The 18,943-nt window shown below is 42.7% G+C and overlaps 1 protein-coding gene across 1 annotated transcript; it reads right to left on the reverse strand.

Moving 5' to 3' along the window:
* Positions 1-3,714: 3,714 nt before the first annotated feature.
* On the reverse strand, positions 3,715-9,548 carry si:dkeyp-69e1.8 (uncharacterized protein LOC100001340 homolog). Its single transcript, XM_036552123.1, has 3 exons — positions 9,391-9,548; positions 7,119-7,366; positions 3,715-5,765 (listed from the first exon to the last, which is right to left on the reverse strand). Exons 1-3 carry the CDS (start codon positions 9,413-9,415, stop codon positions 4,887-4,889), a joined length of 1,152 nt encoding a protein of 383 aa, XP_036408016.1. The 5' UTR covers positions 9,416-9,548; the 3' UTR covers positions 3,715-4,886.
* Positions 9,549-18,943: the final 9,395 nt, after the last annotated feature.

An 18,943-nucleotide genomic window follows, 5' to 3' on the forward strand; every position in this document is an offset into this window, starting at 1 on the left:
GCATTGTTTATTTTAGAAACGTACAGCCTTACCCGGGGCCACCTGCCAATTTGCATCTTGGACGTCCTGCAAGCCACACATGCAGCCGAATGCCTGGGTCAGAGGTTTTTCCTGTGTACTAAAGGCTAAACTGGTACAGAATTGGATCCTCCACAGATTTGGTAGGGGGTGGGTGGGGGAAGGGGGGCTGTTACGGCTCGACTGGGAGATGTACAGCAATATCTCCCTTCTCTGCTTTATACTTCCTCCTTTCTGGGAGCGTGAGGGAGCTCTTGGGTTTTAAGGGTCTTCAATTGTGAAATGTGACATCATCCAAGGCCCAGCAGGGCCTTAGTGCTGTATGCAGCTGAGCTGAGGGCTCCATGGACTTGGGCACATTTATGTGCTTATTACATCACACCTGGGTTTGCTTTGCTGATTGCATTTTTTTTCTGTCCTTTTCTTGGCTGGGTTATTCCCTTTTGTAATTCTCTTTTCTATGTAGATTGTTATTTTCTCATAGCTCCATATTGCTTGTCCCTTGCCTCAATATAGATTGAGCTGCTTTCTCTTATATACACAAAACGTTTTCTTTCTTAATGTAAGAAACTCTCCCATTCATGCAGACTTGCATTATACACACAACAACAACTGTAATAACAAGGACCAGAAGACATCTCATTTCCAAAACTCTGAAATATGAGCATTGTGTGTTTAAAACACTACAAAATAAACCACTGCCTTGCGTCGATGGATCATGGAAGGATATTTTGAAAAAAAGAAGAAGTAAAGGCTCAATACCTTATAATAACTGGGCGGTACACAATGAATAATGAACACTCTAGAACGTACAAAAATAAGACACGAGCGCTCTGGCCTCCGGACTCCATCCGCTGTGTCGCTGGGAGAGGCGCTATGCAGGATCGGAAAAAGTGTGTCATTCCGTTTATTTTCTTTTGGTTTCCAGTCTTTTCCAGTCTATAAGGCGTGATGATAACAAAAAATACCGTTGTGTCCACAAGGCACGGAGAGCTCTCCACTTCAATGGGATACCACAAGGGTTTTAGAGCAACTGTTTGCTTTGAGGAAAGTTCCAGAAAATATTATTTTATTCCTACATCACTCATGACTGTGTGGACGTTTAACTACAGCTATGAAGATACACACAAATCAACCATTTTTTGTATCCCCCCCCCAATTTGTTTCTCGCCACCAGAAGCACCCTATGCTTGCTAATGAGCACCTTCTTGTTGGACTGAAAGCCCAGGCCGTCCTGCCATGTAAATGACGGACGTGAATACTGGGAGAATTTCTGTCTTCATCTTCCTGCCTCCCACTCCTTTAATGTTCATTCTATCCCTTCCCTGCCATTCACTCTTAAACCCCCCCTTTACTTCCTTCATCACTTCCCTGCTTAATCACTCCATTCCCAGCTCTCCCTTTTTCTGTACACACAGTGGAACAGGACAATATTTGGACAGACGTTCCTATTTTTGACATATTGTCTCCTACAGAGAAACCAGAGTGGAGGAGGGGGAAGGTCAGACAAGTGAAGAGGTCACAACAACTACCATTTCACAACAAGGAGCTTCTCTCAAAGGAATCTAATCAAAGCCACTCCGTTGCCCAGCCCTGTACACTGTACTCCATATTGTACACTGTGCTCACCAATAATAAAAAAGTATTTCAGCATCAACTTTCCTTTCCTTTTAGTCTTTTCTTTTCTGTTTCATACAAGCGTGGAGGCCACATCTGGGAGACAGATGTGGCCCAGAGTGTGTTCTCTCTCTCTCTCCCTCTCTTTCTCTCTCCTTCTTTTCCTCACTCCGCCTCCCTCTCCTGCTCTCTCTCTCTCTCTCTCTCTCTCTCTCTCTCTCTCTTTTTGCCCTCTCTCCCTTGCTCTTTTTGGGAAACTTGAGAGGAGTACTAATTCCCCACCCGGAGAGACCACCCACATTCGGAAACGCCTCAGTGAGCGAGTAAGAGCGACAGAGAGAAAGAAAGAGAGAGAGAAAGTCCACAGCACAGGGTACACTATGGAGAGACAGAAAAAGCAAATCTGAATACATACTGTTCTCCCTCTTCCTTTTCCTCTTCTTCTTCTCACTATTATTATTAGTATTGTCCTTGTTCTGCAGATGCCGTTGACCCAGGGTGACAGAATAAAATTTATTCACGTGCATAACATCACTGATAGAGGCCCCGAGACACATCACTTTCAGTCAATTTCAGTAGATTGCATGGGACTTTTCATCATGAGGGTTTCCACAAATCCAGTGAATCAAAATCAAATCATTTCAGATATTGTAATAAATAAAAGATGAATAAATGAATAAATGAATAAAACATATTATGAAAATTAGTGTAATTCACCAATGGCTAACAATTCTAAATTGAATAAAACATATCATGACCTTGTTCATTGAAAAGGTATAATTAAAGGACTATCCGTTGATGCATTAAATGACCCATGACACCTGAAATACAGCAGAATTCCGAATACTGCTACCATACTACTACCTTAAAGGGCAATTTCATTATGATATATGTATATATATATATATATATATATATATATATATATATATATATTATAAACAATTGAAGTAAGGCAAGAAATTCTTTTTCTTTAGACAGTCTCTCTCACTGTGAATTTTGTGCAGTAAATCTGGTAATGGCAGGATTTTTATGAGCGTCATGAAATGGGGCTGTCATAGCGCAATACACACAATGCACACACATGTAGTACTATTTCACTTTACTTTTGGTCAATTTGGCAGAACATAAAAACTATTCTTCTGAAAGAAGGTTTTACAGTGTTCTGGTTTCTCCATCTAGTGGACATTTTAGGGTATTGCGGTCTATTGCTCTCAGCTTGTCAGATACATACAACATAGTTTTAGTTAAATTTGCTGTTTTATGTAATTGTTGGCTAATTGTTGATTGTTAATTATTAGTTTAACTGTATTATTATTATTATTATTATTATTTATAATAACTAATACGTTACTTATTAAGTAATAAGTTTGACATTCTTTACATCATTGCCTTGGCAACACTGCTTGTGTTTGTTCTGCTAATAAAACACCGCTAAACATAAGTGAATCGAATTGTGTATATGTATTAAATTTACATTTATATACATTTTCTCGCGTCATGTGTAATTGGTATTGATGAAATACAGTCGCGTTTGTTTATGGTTTGGGGGCGTGTTACTATTCTAACATAAAGTCAATATATGAGTTGCTCTCCTGTTCTCCTGGTCTGAGGTGCCACATTCATTAAGGCTACAGTTTTGAGTTTCCAAACCAGGCAAAGACGTTTAATAAGACTTCTTCAACCTGTTTTGAGTTGATGCCACTGATGCATCTCTCTGCTTTAGGCCGGATACTGTTCTAGCTAGGGGGAGTGGCCAGAGGCAAGCCCGGCACTTTTATAACCTGTTTCATCTTGGTGTTGGGAAGTCACCGTTGTAAAAATGTCAAAGGAAACAGGAAACTGCTTGTTTTGGTACTTACTATTTGTTTTAGTTGGCAAGTATATTCCATTGGTATTATTTTTACAAGCAACTTGTTTAGAAATTACAAAATTACTCTCATGTGCATTGTGTTTAACAAGCTATAGGCTACTTACCTATGACTTAATTGTCTAGAAAATCCTAAAATAGGAATAGTTATAGGAAATGGTAACGTGTGCGATGTATTTCAGTGGTATGGAGCCATACAACTGAGTTTGTGTTCTTCATTTGTTTGTTTATTTAGGTTTCTCTCAGCGTGTCTCCGTTTTTCTCATGTTCATTTCATCAGTGTTATACATTTATTCATCCAGTTTCGTACTTCTGGTCAGTTCCGTGACAAACATTCTGGTCACAAGCTCCCCACTCCAAAGTGAGAAAACCAGCACCTGGCACACAAGTGCGTATAAAGCGAGTAGGAGATGAGATATTCTGACATACAAGGTACATACAAAGGCTTTCATATTATCTAAATGTGTCTTCGATATAGTGATATTCACCTGCTTAAATTTCAATGCTACGCACATATCTGCATTACACGTATAATGACAATGTTCAACAAATGCACTACACAGGTTACTTTCTTTTTAATAGCTGTAGATTCAGAAATACGGTATTCAAGCATTAATTCCATGATTGAAGCCACGTTTCAATCGGCGCCATCTAGTGTTCAAAAACAGGATGACGCACAATTTCGTGCGGAATGGCAAAGGAAAATGGATGATGAGTAGGTGATAGGTGTAGCAAAATAAATACGCCCAACAATAAATTGTAGCGGGCATAGTGGAGTAGTGACTTATTTTCAGTAATCGTTTAGGATATCCAACGAGTGGTCCATTTTACATAAAACGTACGTAATACTTCTATGGTTAGCACAGCCGCATAATGGAGCCGAGCACCCACTAGCACGTGCGTCATACATGATCGCAGGATATTAAATAAAAATAAACGTCCCAATATTTTACCGACAAAAATAATACAAATCCCGTCCAATTATTTTACAGATAACCACAACAGCAAAGTGCTATGTTGCAAAGTTAAGATTTAGATTGATTGGAAAATATTGTGTATTTGAGTCATAAAAAACTAAAATAAAAGGCCCAATAGATAAACGGACAACTTTCGCTTGTTGTGATACTGATTTCAGTAGTGATGCCCAGATGTGTCAGCAGTGCCAAAACAGCAGCTTTTTTGTATTGCTGGTACAGTGTCATGTGAAGCATTACATAGGGTATTTGCAGTTCATGTTCTCCTTTTTATATATGTAAGTCTAATGGCTCTTTGTTGGTGTGACCAACATTTACAGTCTGGCCAACAAACTGACACACCATATGCAATAACTAATATTTTCAGATCAGTAGAAAAGAAATCTGTGAGCTTTGCGGATGGAGTTTTACTGTTTTTTGACATGTTTCCGTCTCCCTACTTCTGTTGCCACTGAGCCCACCGTCGCCCCTAAAGCACTCCCCAAGGGTCCCCCAACCAGCATCCCAACCACGCTGCCCAGCAGGGCTTCACGCCGAATATACTTGGTCACTGCCCTCACCCACCCCACCAGCGTCTCCCATATGGAGCGCAGGAACGATGGAGGAGGGGAGGAGGCGAAGAGGGCGGGAATGGTGTCCAGCGTCAGATCGTGCACACTCCTCTCCGCCTCCTCCCTCACTTGCTCCCTTTCCTTTGCCTCATCTTGCTCTTCCTCCTCCTCCTGCTCTTCCTCCCCCTCTCCTTCCCCCTCTTCTTTTCTCGCTTGGTGTTCCTTCATGATCTCCTCCTGCCGCTGCAGCACCCTGGCCTCCGCCTCCTGGAAGAGGCTGGAGGTGTAGTGGGCCCCGCCCCCATCCCTCACTATTTGCTCCACCTTCTCCAGCAGGCGGCAGACGCTGCTCTCCGCCCCCTCGGCCTCGCCCCCGGCCCCCTCGGCCCCGCCCCCGACCTCCAGCACGTGGTAGCGGTCGCCGCACCTCTCCGTCAGCTCCAGCAGGTCCTCGCGCTGGTTGGCGATGTAGTCCTCGGCCCCCCCGGCCTCCGCCACCTCGTCGGCGTGGGTGAAGAGGACCAGGGTGTGGCCGCTGACCGCGCCCGGGCCGAACACCTCCCCCAGCGCCCCCAGGGCCTGGAGCTCCACCTCGGCGGGGCGATCCAGGGGCACGCACAGGAGGAAGGCGTGGGGCCCCGGGGCCGAGAGGGCCGCGCACGCGGAGATCTGGCGGCGCACTTCCTCCCGGGGGCGCTTTGAGCAGAACCAGTCCGGCGTGTCAATCACAGCCACCTTTGCAAAGATTGAGAGAGAGACTTTTACACAGCAAGGTCACAGTAGCAACTGGGATGATTCTATAAGGACGCAGAATCTTTTGGAAAGGAAAGGGTCAATTTTTTTTTTTTTTTTTTTAGCCTTTTTTTGCCATTTTTACAACCCTTTTTTGGAATCTCCAATTGTATACTGGACCTGTCTCACTGCGAGAACATATGCTCTCACACAGAAACATTGATGCAAGACAAATGGAATCCTGTGATATACTTCCCACAGTCCCATAGTGCACTGCTGTGAAATAGGCCCCGGTTACAGGATAAGATGTCGCTCCACTGAGGTCAAGCCAAGGCCACCCTGTCGACAAACCTACTGCTACTCCTGTGCAGTAAAGCCTGCACTCAAGATGAGCACCTTGTTAGCTGAACCACTTAGGATCCCCCTGTCCGGTGTCCTTTTTAAATACTTGCTGCCTTCTCTCCAGAAAATGTCAAATACCTGTAACATTCCTATCAGATATGCATGGTAAATAAAAGTTGGGTTTGCTGGGAATGGATGGACATTTCTGCCAGTCTCATTCTATCCTCTTGTTGATACAGGTGATACTTTATTCTGTCTGTAATTTGATTGTAAAAAAATCTGACAATCAACCTCACCTGTGTAGTCATTGTACACAAATTGCTTAAAAACAAGGAACAGGGCTTCACTCTGTCACTGTACTGTCAACAAATCCATTGAGAGACAGGACATCTCTCTGTGAGAGCATATCTTTCTAGTCCAATTTTCATTTGGCTGGCACATCCCAAAGAGTGATTCAGTACAAACAATGAGGGATTTCCATACCTAACAATAAATCAGACAAGTGATTTACTGATTATTCACACAACGCCTTGGGTAAGTGTGACAAGCTGGCAATTCAACAACACCTCTAACATAATCTATTCAAGGCTAGTCCAATCCCATGCAAATAGATATGGTTAAAAATGATTAGCCAGAGTAGAGATGATTTTACAAGTGTTAAAGAGAGAGAAAGTGAGTGAAATAGTTGATGAACTACGAAATATTAGTATGTGCAAAATTGTATGGAAAGTTCCTATGCAGTGTGATCTCTAGCTAAAGTGACAATAATCAGAGCGAGTGGAAGGGTCACTGTTTTGTTCTGACCTCTCTTTCTCTTGAGGCAGCAGTCGTCCATAAGTGCTGATCTTGGACCAGATTCCCCAGTCACAGTTCTAACTTAAACCATTATAAGCTCAGCAGCAAAACTGGTTCTAGGTCAGCACTCACAGACAGCAATTTCCACCTGGTGCTTCTCATCCCTACATTACACATCTGTGTGAACTAAAGCAGGGGCTGTGAAGGTCTTAGCCTCACCTGTCTCCCAGCCACAACGCCCCTCCTCTTTTCACACTCCTGAGTGACGGCCACCTCGTCATCATTTTTCTGCGACAGGAACACCTCCCGGCCCAGGATGGCATTCCCCGCCGCGCTCTTCCCCGACGCCCTTCGGCCCAGCAGCACCAGCCTCAGCTCCTCAGGGGCGGGGGAGGAGGAGGGGGAGGAAGACAGAGAGGCGGGGTTGGAGGCGGGGTTTTCAGGGAGGGACGAGGTATCACTGACGTCTGGAACGTTTCAAGCAAGAAACATACTTGTTGATCAATGAATAATAAGCATTATAAAGGATTCATGAGACATAATGCTCTGTGATCCGTCAAGACACCACCAGATGCAGAGGTAAGTTGATTGTGTGTTACAGGCAAATGATAGATGTTCTGGCTGGGTTTGGACTCTGACAGATAGAGGAGAAGAGCGCCATCTAGTAACAGAAGAGAGTTACACAGAAGAAACATGAGTGTTTGGCCCTGAGTGGGACACTAGCTAATTGTGATGCATTGTCTGGGTACTGTGGCAAGCTACACTGAGACCACACATATAAAAACACATATATGCAAATATATTAATAAAATATGCCACACACAAAGATATTTCACATAGGTGGAGAGAGGGAAGGTTAACACATTTACAGACACTGGGCATCTAGCCCACTCTCGAACATGCATCAAAATAATACTTCCTCCACTATGCAGAAAAGCAACCCATTCATCCCTCACTGTCCAACCTAAATATCTAAGGTTTCTGAAATGAAATGCTTCATAGGTGACCATTCATTTTCCTCAAACATATTTCCTATGGACAGTTTCCATTTTCACCTGTTCTTTCTTTAAGTTTCCTCTTTCACTGGTCACAAATTAACCATTTAAGCTCATCACCACCGCAGCAGCAACCACTGAGCCCCTGTAGAAGTGTACACTGAGGTGCATGCAGTCCTCAGGTACACACGCATGGCTATCACGACTGTTTCACACACTGTGGAACTTACAGACAAGAGCAGGGCAACATCAGGACACTGGCAGACCTACTCACTCCAATCCCCAGTGGAACAAAGTCTATTTGTTCTGTTAACGTTAGCTTCCAGCTAGCATTGGCAAAAGACCTAGCTGGTTTCAAAACACTCCAAACAAGAGATTTTACTGTCTAAGCCACTCAGTCATGTTTTCACTTGATCTAATGTAAAGCTTGGCAGCTGACACTCTCCACTGCTGCCTGTGCTCTGATGACTGTGGAATAGTAACATCTGCATGCAGATTTTACTACCAGGCACGTGCACTTTTACAGGCAATGACAGAAATCAGGCTGCAGCCATATCACCTTGAGGTCACCTGGTGCTAACCAGCTAAAAGTCCATTGCAGTTTACGTCTGCGAATACCTGGTGCCCTGCTACTGGAAGTGGTGATGTTCAGCCAGTAGAGGGCGTTCTTCCCATTAGACATGTAGTGCGATCTGCTCATTTTCAAAAGTATGTGCATGTTTGTAATTGTATGTGATGTGTGTGTGTGTGTGTGTGTGTGTGTGTGTACAGGTATTTGGGGGTCATGGATGTGAGTATGTAAGCATGTGTGTGTGCCTGTTCTCTATTCTTGGATCCCTGCCGCAGTCTTTTTCTTTCTATGAAAACACTAACCTGCTTCAAACTGTGGGTCCTGACATGACCTACCAGCAGCGTATTCAAACATACCCACGGATATGCGCGCACACGCACACACATGCCTACACGTGTGCGCACACACACATACACACGCACGTGAGCGCATGCGCTGTTCTGACTGCTTGTTACATGATTGACAAAGCAGTAGGCGAGGGGTAATCATGGCGCAAGACTCTGAAATGGAGTTCTCATTTCCACATGGTGCTGTTTCCACACATTGCCACTGGGGGTGCTATATCCAGCTCAGCTAGAATAACTCCTTGTTCCATCACCACTTCGCAAGTCAGGGCGTTACAGTGCAATTTCAGTTGTTGCTTCAACAACTGTTATTTTTACAGTGTTATACTGACACAATAACAGTAGCCATAACCATAAACAACACATGTTATCTCTGTTATGTGTTAATAAAGAGTGCAGTTCTGAGATTTTCTATCTTCTTTCTGATGACAGCTGTTATACTGTTTTAGTTAAAAACAGACACAGCATTTACTAAAGAGTATCTTATTTCCATAAACCCACAGTACCAGTTTAAAAACTTTTGCATGATACCTGCACACACAGATATGAAATTGCTGTGTTTGAATGTACTTTAACCTTACCCGGTTTAGAAGGGGGCGATGACATCTCTGTTGCTTATGAAGATAAGACACAGTCAGCAGCACACTGGTCTACTTCCTCCTATTCCTCTAGTCTTCACTCTGCGGCTGTAGCTGCTTGAGTGTTTTCCTCCCCTCAGAATCATTTGTGTGTGCGTCACCTCCAGCACTTCCTGTTCCTCCCCCCTCCCCTCTCTCTCACACATGCGCTCTCGAACGCTCTCCCCCTCTCTCTCTCTCTCCCTCTGATACATAAAAGAGAGAGTCGCTCTCTCTCTCTCTTACGCACACTTTCAGTCACACAAACCCATATATCGTAATGTTCTCTCTCCATCTCTCCCTCTCACACAACCCCAGTACCCAAATGCTCTGCTGTCTTTCTTTCTCTCCACTTCTCTCTGCCACTCCCTCTCTCTCTCTTTCATCTATAATTACCCGGCAGAATGAGGTGCACAACAGTTCAGTTGTTCTAAGGCTTCCAGGAATTACTCTCCTGGGTGGAGGCGCTCCCGTCCTTATAAGTCAACGGCTTTATCTAGTCTAAACTGGAGTGGGCTAGAGGAATTCCTGATTTGCAGCAGCTTTCAACAGGGTACATGGGTGTAGTTGCATTTTAAGAATATCCCTGCAATAAGTCAGCAGTTTAGAAGTGCATCTATGCCAAAGAGGTATTTAGGAACCTACCCACAGTATTACCAAAATTTAAAAGCATTCTTGGGTGTTACAGAATTCTACGACTATCCCTGGGGCATGGCAGCATTTTAGAAGTATTCCTTTAGCAGTTTTTGCTAAAAAAAAAAAAAGAAGAAGAAAAAAAAAAAGAAAAAATCTACATGCAACAACAAAGTAGCCTCAATGTCTTGCTATTTAATATGTGTCTGGATGCCCCAGAGCACAATGCTTACTACCTGGATATGAATCTACACATCATTATATCAGAAATGGAAACACAACAATACATTGGTACAGATGCAGCCAGCTAAGCAAAGCAGGGTAATTGAGCATGAAGAGGTCTGACGTTTGTGAAAGCTGATTGAAAAGGCAACAGAGGAAAAGGCCAAAGACCTGAAAGTAGATGAATTGAGCATCGCAGTCAGATCCGGTAATATAGGGCCATGTGAAACATGATCAGTGGATTAGAGTTTCCACTGAGGTTTGGAATTCTAGGTTGTAACAACATAGCAACCACTATGTGAAAAGTCTATTATCTGGATTTTGCTTTGTTCACAATACAGTATATGGACACAAGACATGTTGCATTACAAGGTGTAGCGAAGGGCAAGAGCAGTCACCCCACCCGGCCTCAAACCCAGGTCTATGGGGTACCAACCATGCGACTTTGACCATGACGCCAAAGAGCCAGGCTCGTTGGTATGGCAGTCAGAGCGCATACTCAACTGTAGTGACAGCACTCTGTCACACTGCCCTCCCCTTCAGGAAGCACGTCCATGCACTTCAAGCACAAAGGTGTCCCTCGCGCATCCCTCACCATACTTCTCCCATCCCAGGGTGTCCCACTCACTGGTGCTTCACCCATCTCTGGGGTCCCTCACACACCGGGGTCAACCAAACCTGGGGGTCCCTCATACGGGTCCAACCCATAAACCATTGCATGGCAAAATGACATGATAAAGTGAATTCGTACATTTAGATTTACATTTATATATTTAGCAGGCACTCTTATCCAGAGCAACTTCCAAAATGTTTTGTGTTCTTATGTAGGGCTGCCCCCTGAAAGTCGACGAGTAGAATTATCTGTCGGAGAACCGTCAGTTGACTGAGATTCTTCAAGTCGAGCAGTGTTTTTTTTTTTTTTTGTTCAGTCAGTGTGCATTACAATAACAGGATAAAACAGATAGAAGCTTACAAAAATGCACAGGGATAACATTTCAATGAGGAATTATAAATAAGAGGAATCATAAATATATTTTTATATTCTAGCAGGGCTAGCTGGCGTGCTTGCTAAAAAAGAAAAATCCACGTGACAACATGCGCTGGTGGTTAACTGATGAGAGAAGCTGAAACCTGAGGTGGAGTGGTTGGTAAACTAGGCTAGCTATATCCATGTCTCAGAAGAAGTCTAAAGTATGGTGGCATGTCGAACTTTTGAAGGACAACCCTAACAAAGTTAAATGCAAACTCTGTATGCAAGAATTCGCTCATTCAACAACATCGAACATGGCAAACCACTTGAAACGGGTAAGTTGCATAGTTGGGCGGCCATTCTGCAATTATCTGGGCAGATTTACTATACATATAATGCAGGCAATAAGTCTATTTACAAGGCTAATGTAACCCTTTCGCATGTAACTTATTTTTTATGCTATGTAGCACGCGTGTTACATTACATGGTTTGTTGTGTTTTCATTAGCGTTATTAAGCTTTTCATAGTTTTCAGTTAGCGTTTGCTATATTTTTTAATGTTAAATTGTTGTTTCCTCAAAGATAAAATTAGCTACAACTTTTCCAATCTAGTTTTCTAATCACACTGGTTTTAGCATACGCACTAAACGGCTAATTACACCGGTGTGACCTTACGTGTGAAAGGGTTAAATGCTCAAAAAATATGTTCCCATCTGTTGCATTTGACTATGTTAATGTGGTCGAAATCATCACAGAAACTCATGCCAATGGATTTTCTGATTGCCAGATAGTCTATATGGAAAAAAGGAACGAATAGTCGAATCTTCATATTAAACAGCCAAATCCCATTCGACTGACAAAATTCTGAGTCGGGTAGGCTACAGCCCTATTCTTATGTTAATAAACCATTTTGACCATTAAATCAGATGAAATCATATAATTCAAAGAGCTCACTGTGTCAAAGTTTCACTGTGTCACTGAGTCAAAGCTGGAAATTTATTTGTGAATTTTTCTTTTCTTCAATATATTTTAGTTGGGAAAAACCAGGGGGTGGCTTTCTGTGAAACCTTCATATGATGCTTGCATCAAAAATATCAACAGCAAACATAAACAGAGTAATCCAATGAAATACAATAAAATGATTATGCAAATTCATCTTTAATTCATGTTTAATTTAGCAAAACAAAAATAAAGTGTATCCCTTTCGCAGAAGGAACATATGATAAAATATCACATATGACGAAATATGAAACCCAATGCATTTACAACATATCAAAAATATGCTAAATATGTTCCCCAGTGTATGCAATATACATATTGCCACATGTGGTGTATAAGACATTTTACATGTATGTAATTTTAGTATAAAATTTTAACATATATCTTAAAATATATGAAGTGGTGATCAATGTTTTCTAATATGTGCAGATTTTAAAGATGTTTCAAATATATTTAAATATTTGGGACTTTATGTTATAAGGGGGCAAATAGCAAAAATTACATATGCATTTTTAACATCAAACCATCTTCCCTGCGAAAAAAGAAAATAAATATGAAAAACTAACATCATTAATAATATGCATTGCTTTTTACTGGTCTGGTTACACTTAACACATTACAAATGCGCAAAAAACCAATAGGGGTGATTGTTTTGGATTATAGATCGGACAATGGGATCAAACCCAGCACTTTTAATTGAATTCCACCAGATGGCACTGTTGAGCTATATCCTTCTGTAGACCTTTTCTGACCATATCCTTTCTTGGTGCAGAGCTTGATTCCCAGTTTTTAAGCAAGTGCCAACAGTCATTTACAGCATCACTGAATGGATACAGAGAGCAGAGAGGAGGTTATAGAAGACTGTAATACCAAAAGATGAAGCTGTACAGTTAACCAAGTCAGTTCAAATATTTCAGTTCACAGAACTACCACTAAACATTAATCATAGAGTCCTTATCATACTGACCCTCTACACTACTTAGAAATAGTACAATACCAGGTTCAAGCGCAGCAGCAGTGCCCCACCCTTGATATGAAGCTGCAATTTCTAGGTTGCAAGACCAAACACAAATTATCTGTGACACTGTCAATGTGTCAATCATGTGGGCTTCAACATTTCAGCCAAAGCAAGAAGAAATCATTGCAATAAAAATTTATAAGAGCTTTTAGCTGTTGTGTGTGCCTGTGTGTGAGTGTGTGTATGTGTTTAATTTTTAAATTTTTTTTTTTTTTTTTGGGGGGGGGGTACTGTTTAGCATGTTCCTGTATAATTTCTCTCACATCTAGAAGAAATAGTGTTTGTTGAATAATATGCATTCTATAACCATTTGGAACATCTCTATCACTGTCATCTTTGGATGGGAAGACCCCACCAACAGCCTGCCGTAAGCCCACCTAAGTAAGCCCTCCAGACAGCTAACAGTCTGTGGGTTCATGCAGTGAACTGATGGATGTGTGCATCAGAAGTCTTCCTTATGTTTTATTCTGCTGGTTGTAGTCTGTTTCCACGGGTGTCTCTTGATGGCCTCTTTCTTGAGGTCGAGGATAATTTCTACTCTCATTGGCTCTGGTTTTTTCATTTCTTCTGGAGAATGTACTCTGTCCAGCATGTTGTTACAGTCCAGCTGTGAAATTACTGGGAAAAAAATACGTTGTTGACTAATTCCAGTGCGTCTGGTGAGGTAGTGATTCTGAGGCTTTCGTTATTAAGCCTTTTGTCTGTAGGTATCAGAATCTTTGTGAATCAGCTCGCAGGATTCTTTGACGATCCATCATTTATTGTATTCTGGTCAGATGCCTTTTTTAGCATCTGTAACCTACAAAGCCAAGAGACCACGTTTGAAAGTTCCAGGTATGAAAACCAGTTTCACGGCATTCCAAAGAGGTCGATCTAGTGTGATCTCGTCGTGGGAGGACAGAGGAGACAAAAAGAGATGGTTTTGGTGAAAAAGAGACCGGGGCGGAACAAGGAACACACCAAAATAGAAGCAGAAGTAGGAGTAGAAAGAACAAATCTGTCAAAAGAATCAGGAGCAACAGCAGAGAACCAGTAGAGTAGACAGAGCGACACCATCCCTACAGAGAAAGGACAGAGAAAGGGCTGCAAACACAGGATAATCTTTACCAGATGTGAAATATATACAAGCAAAAAAAAAGAAAGGAAGAAGTGTGAGGGTGTCATCTGAGGGGGATATAATAGGTCCAGATAGATGTGACCTATGCCATTCCCCTATCTTGGTGAAATCATTCTTCTTTTTCAGGTCCTCCTCTCTCAAAAGAGCTTTTTAAAGTGTGTCCTGCCAAACAGATTGTAGAAAGACTGCACAAAGTACCAGTCACTCTTAAATTCTTTGCACACTACACAACGAAAATCATCCAGAATCCACCCAAGAGCTGAAAGGAAGACTTGCAGAGCCGCCTTCAAACTTTCAGCTGTTTCTCCACTCACTGCAAACAAAAGAACATAGTATTTTACCCTCTGAGCATCACTCCCATCACATAAGCAGACTCTTGAGTAGACTAAACAGAGAGAAATGTGTTTCAACTCCAACTCTCAAATAATGTATTTCAGAGCATGGTCGTGGCAGAATGTCTGTAGATAGCGATTAACAGGTTTCCTCTATTCTCACGTTTTGCATTGATTTTGGTAATCATCTCCTGTATTACTTAAGCTTGTCTCATTGTGACAACCACTGCACTCTTGCGCAATGCCTTTTGAGTTCTCCTCCCCCCTTTATGTACCCTTCTTTTGCCATTGCCAATTGGAAGTTGTTGTCTCTCACCCCTATGCCACTGTACTGTATGAGTGCTCATGCAGGAACATGGGGTGTACTGAGCGCAATCCTCTGATACACTCGCATGCCGACTGATTTTCCCACTGCAAGTCAGTCAGCGCACTACAGTGAGCTAAGCACCGACTGGAATATGGGCACAGCTTTGCTGACATCATCCACGCAACTTTCAGGTGTCCAGTGAGTCGCCGGGAGTCTGAGAGGAGCAAGACAACCAGCTCCTGCCTACATACCGACTCCCATCCCCAGCAGAACATAGCCAATTCATTCCACCTCTGTGGGCTTGCAGACATTGTTGGCTGTTGACGGGGATGGGAACAAACTCGGGCCACTCAGCCTGCACTTCACCCCTGCTTTTTGATAGACAAGTATTTGTTTACAAACATGGGGATTTAGTCTATATATAGACACGGGAGTGGGTGTGACGCTGTGACTCATCAAATGCCGTGACGGATTAAGAGACGTTTTCAAAGCGTGGGAGGAACCCTGGAGGGGAATTCCAAACTTCCTTATTGGAGCAGGAACCATTATTTGTGGTTGAGATATGGCCACATAACCATATCTCACATGGCCCCACTGATAACCCCCCTGGCTCTGTAGCAGGTATGAGGGCTGAGAGACCGAGTCCGTTAAAGTCGCACTCACTGTTGGGCTTGTTCCCATCGACACTGCTGTCCCTCTTCATGGGGGGCTTGCATCCCCCTCGCTCCTCCTCCTCAGTCTGCGCCGTGTTCATTCTGCTGCTGCTCTTGGCCAGGGGGGGCCTGTGTTCCCCCCCCTTTCCCTCCTCGGATGCCCTGTCCGCCTTTTTCATTCTCTCTTTTCGTCTGTATGCCCCATCCATTTGGAAGCCTCTGCACCTGCAACACAGAGCCTGAAATTCAGTCCTCACTGACAGAAGCTGTGCTTATTCGGAATACTCCAAGCAAATGTTCCAAACTGACATGGACATATATATGGACAGAAACACACACACACGTGCACACACACACACACACACACATACAAATGTGCACAGAGTGGTTGCAAAACATGAAAATGTCCTTATGTTGAGGGAGAGATAGACAGGCTGGCATAGAACGAAACAATACAAACGCACCTATAAAAATGTCTTGTGAATTAGTAAAGTCCTTACATGTGAAGTTAACTCACTCAATTATTTAACTCCTGCTTTACCTTAAATAGTTTGAGGAAAACGTGAATCCGGTGCTAGCTGGTTAGCTAACCGTCAGACATGTCAACATGGCATACACTTATCTGTCAGGTTTCTATGGCAGTTAAAAACAGCACTCATCTGTGACAGAAGAAGGTTTCAATTAATTGTTGTCGTATTGATGTGAGTGTCTAGAAAGTTTCCATAATACAGAAGAATTTTAGGTAACACCATGGCAATACTCACCGCATCATACATGTACAGTTCACTGTCAGCATGTAGTTCTTAGCCTTGTAATACATGTTAACCCATTGTATTAGCCCATGTCTTGTACAAGTCAGTATTGTGTCAGTCTTCAGCACACAGAATTTGTCTGCCCCCCCCCCCCCCCCCCCAAAAAAAAAATTTAATAGTCATATTTTATCACACATCTCAGCTTGCCAAGCTGATGAATCATCATGGATGTCTAGACATCATGTGAAACTCAACCTGGCCAAGACAGAGCTTCTCTGTATTCCAAGCATTCTCCGTTCAAAGACCTGACTGTCGCCCTGAAAAACACCACAGCGTCAGGGCGCCCAGCCTCCGAGACTTTCAAGACTCAATCAAGTCTTGAAAGTCTGGAAAGTCTCCTTTGGAGTCACACTTGAGAGTGATCTGGGATACACGGACCACATAGCAACGATCACTAGGACCTACAGATTCTTCCAGTACAACATCAGAAGAATTCACCCCCTCCTCACCACCTACTCAACCCAGCTCCCGGTGCAAGTTCTTGGTTCTCTCCCACCTGGATTACTGCAACTCCCTCTTTGCTGTCCTCCCTGCATGTGCAATCAAACCCCTGCAGCTTATACAGAATGCTGTTGCTTGCTTGGTTCACAACATCCTCAAATTCTCCCCTGTCTCACCGTTCCTGATCTCCCCTCACTGGCTACCAGTGATGGCTCACATCTGTTTCAAAATGCTAGTATTAGCCAACCAAGTGTTGGTCACATCACTGTGCTCAGCCTGCTCAGGATGCTTGGCTGTGCCCCTCCCTTGTGTATTTGCATCCTGGTCATGCCCACTGTCTGTCTTGGTCCCTATGTGGTGGAACGAGCTACCTTTTTGGGCTAGATCAGCTGAAACACTGAAAACAAGGCTCACATCTGCGGGCTACACCTCAAACCCCTTACAGAGGCTTGACCTTTTGTCCCTCCTATGTGCTACGGTATACGCGGAAGTGAACTTCAGGGTTTTATGTAACTGGGTGCAGAGTTATTTGCATGTAACGTCTACATGCTTGGCTTCTCAACCAGATACACAAGTACATAAAACCATGTAAGGCAGGCCATTTTGTTGGGTTATTGACCCACTGACTGTTTTTTCCAATCAGTCTGTGCACACTTCCACCTATTGTGGCAATGCTTGTAACTGCCAAAATGGCTTCTTAATGCAGTGTAGCATAGTGGTTAAGGAGCAGGACTCGTAACCGAAAGGTTGCTGGTTCAATCCCCGCTAGGACACTACTGCTGTACCCTTGGGCAAGGTACTTAACCCACAATTGCCTCAGTAAATATCCAGCTGTATGAATGGATAACATTGTAAAGAACTCTAACCTATGTAAGTCACTTTGGACAAAAGCGTCTGCTAAATGAATAAATGTAAATGTAATGAAATCACTGCAAGTCATAAAATACAGCCACTTTTCATTTCTCATTCTAATGTCATTTTACAATTCAAATGAAAATAACTTATGGATGGTAACTGTGCATCAATCATAACTTCTGGGTCGTAGCTCCTCAGCAAAGTGCCTTAAACAATGCTTAATCCTTCTAAGTCAAATTGAAGAATGGGATTCTGTTAAATGAAAAAAAATCACATTTAGTTTAAAATTCAGATATAAACTACTGCTCTCTGAGAGGACTACAAAGTTGCCAATAGCATGTGAACTTCCTGAATAAAGTTTATTGGAAATGTGCAAATGTTAGGGTGTGAAATGAGCACAGTGTGGAGGTGCAGGTCTAGCCAATAAGGACACGTGCATGTTGTTTAAAAATTAAAAACACGGCCGTTTGAAAAAGAAGCTAGATTAAAGTCAGACATTAGAGATATTCCTCAGAGCAGAACAACTAGAAAAAAAAAAAAACTCTCTTCAGGATACACCTTGACATTAAAACCTCAGATAAAACCTTGCTCTTCATCAAAACAATTTGAAAAGAAAATCAAATATGACCATTTTCGGGGCTCTTAAGCATTCACACCAATGTGGTAAGCAGCCCAATGCCCAGCACTCGAATCATAGTGGTTAAGAAGCTAAAGTCTGCTGAAGAAAACATGAAGATGCTAATTTTACACACTTGTGCTGTTTAACTGGCTGCACCATTCTGGATTTCAAATTGCAACACACTTCTGATGATCAATGTGACCACAAAGAGAAAAACCTAACCAGCCAAACATCTCTATTGCAACAGAATTTAAGAAAGAATGCTCATTTACCTGCAAGTTGATCGATATGTGTTAACCGCCATAGTCAGGAGCTGGCGGGTTGAGATGTGGTTTAACACTAACGACCAGAGAGAATGGACAAACTGGTTTATCAGCCTCTAGCATCCTCATTTTTACAGGATTCTCAGAATCTTGTAACCTGACACCTTGCGGCTATAATTATATAATTATATAATTATGGCGCTTTCCCAGGTGATAATAGCGTCACTATGGTAGTATAACTGAAGTTATTGCTGCTGTTAGGAATTATTGTTCAGCA

This window comes from Megalops cyprinoides, chromosome 19 (assembly GCF_013368585.1).
Source record: "Megalops cyprinoides isolate fMegCyp1 chromosome 19, fMegCyp1.pri, whole genome shotgun sequence".
NCBI lineage: Eukaryota > Metazoa > Chordata > Actinopteri > Elopiformes > Megalopidae > Megalops > Megalops cyprinoides.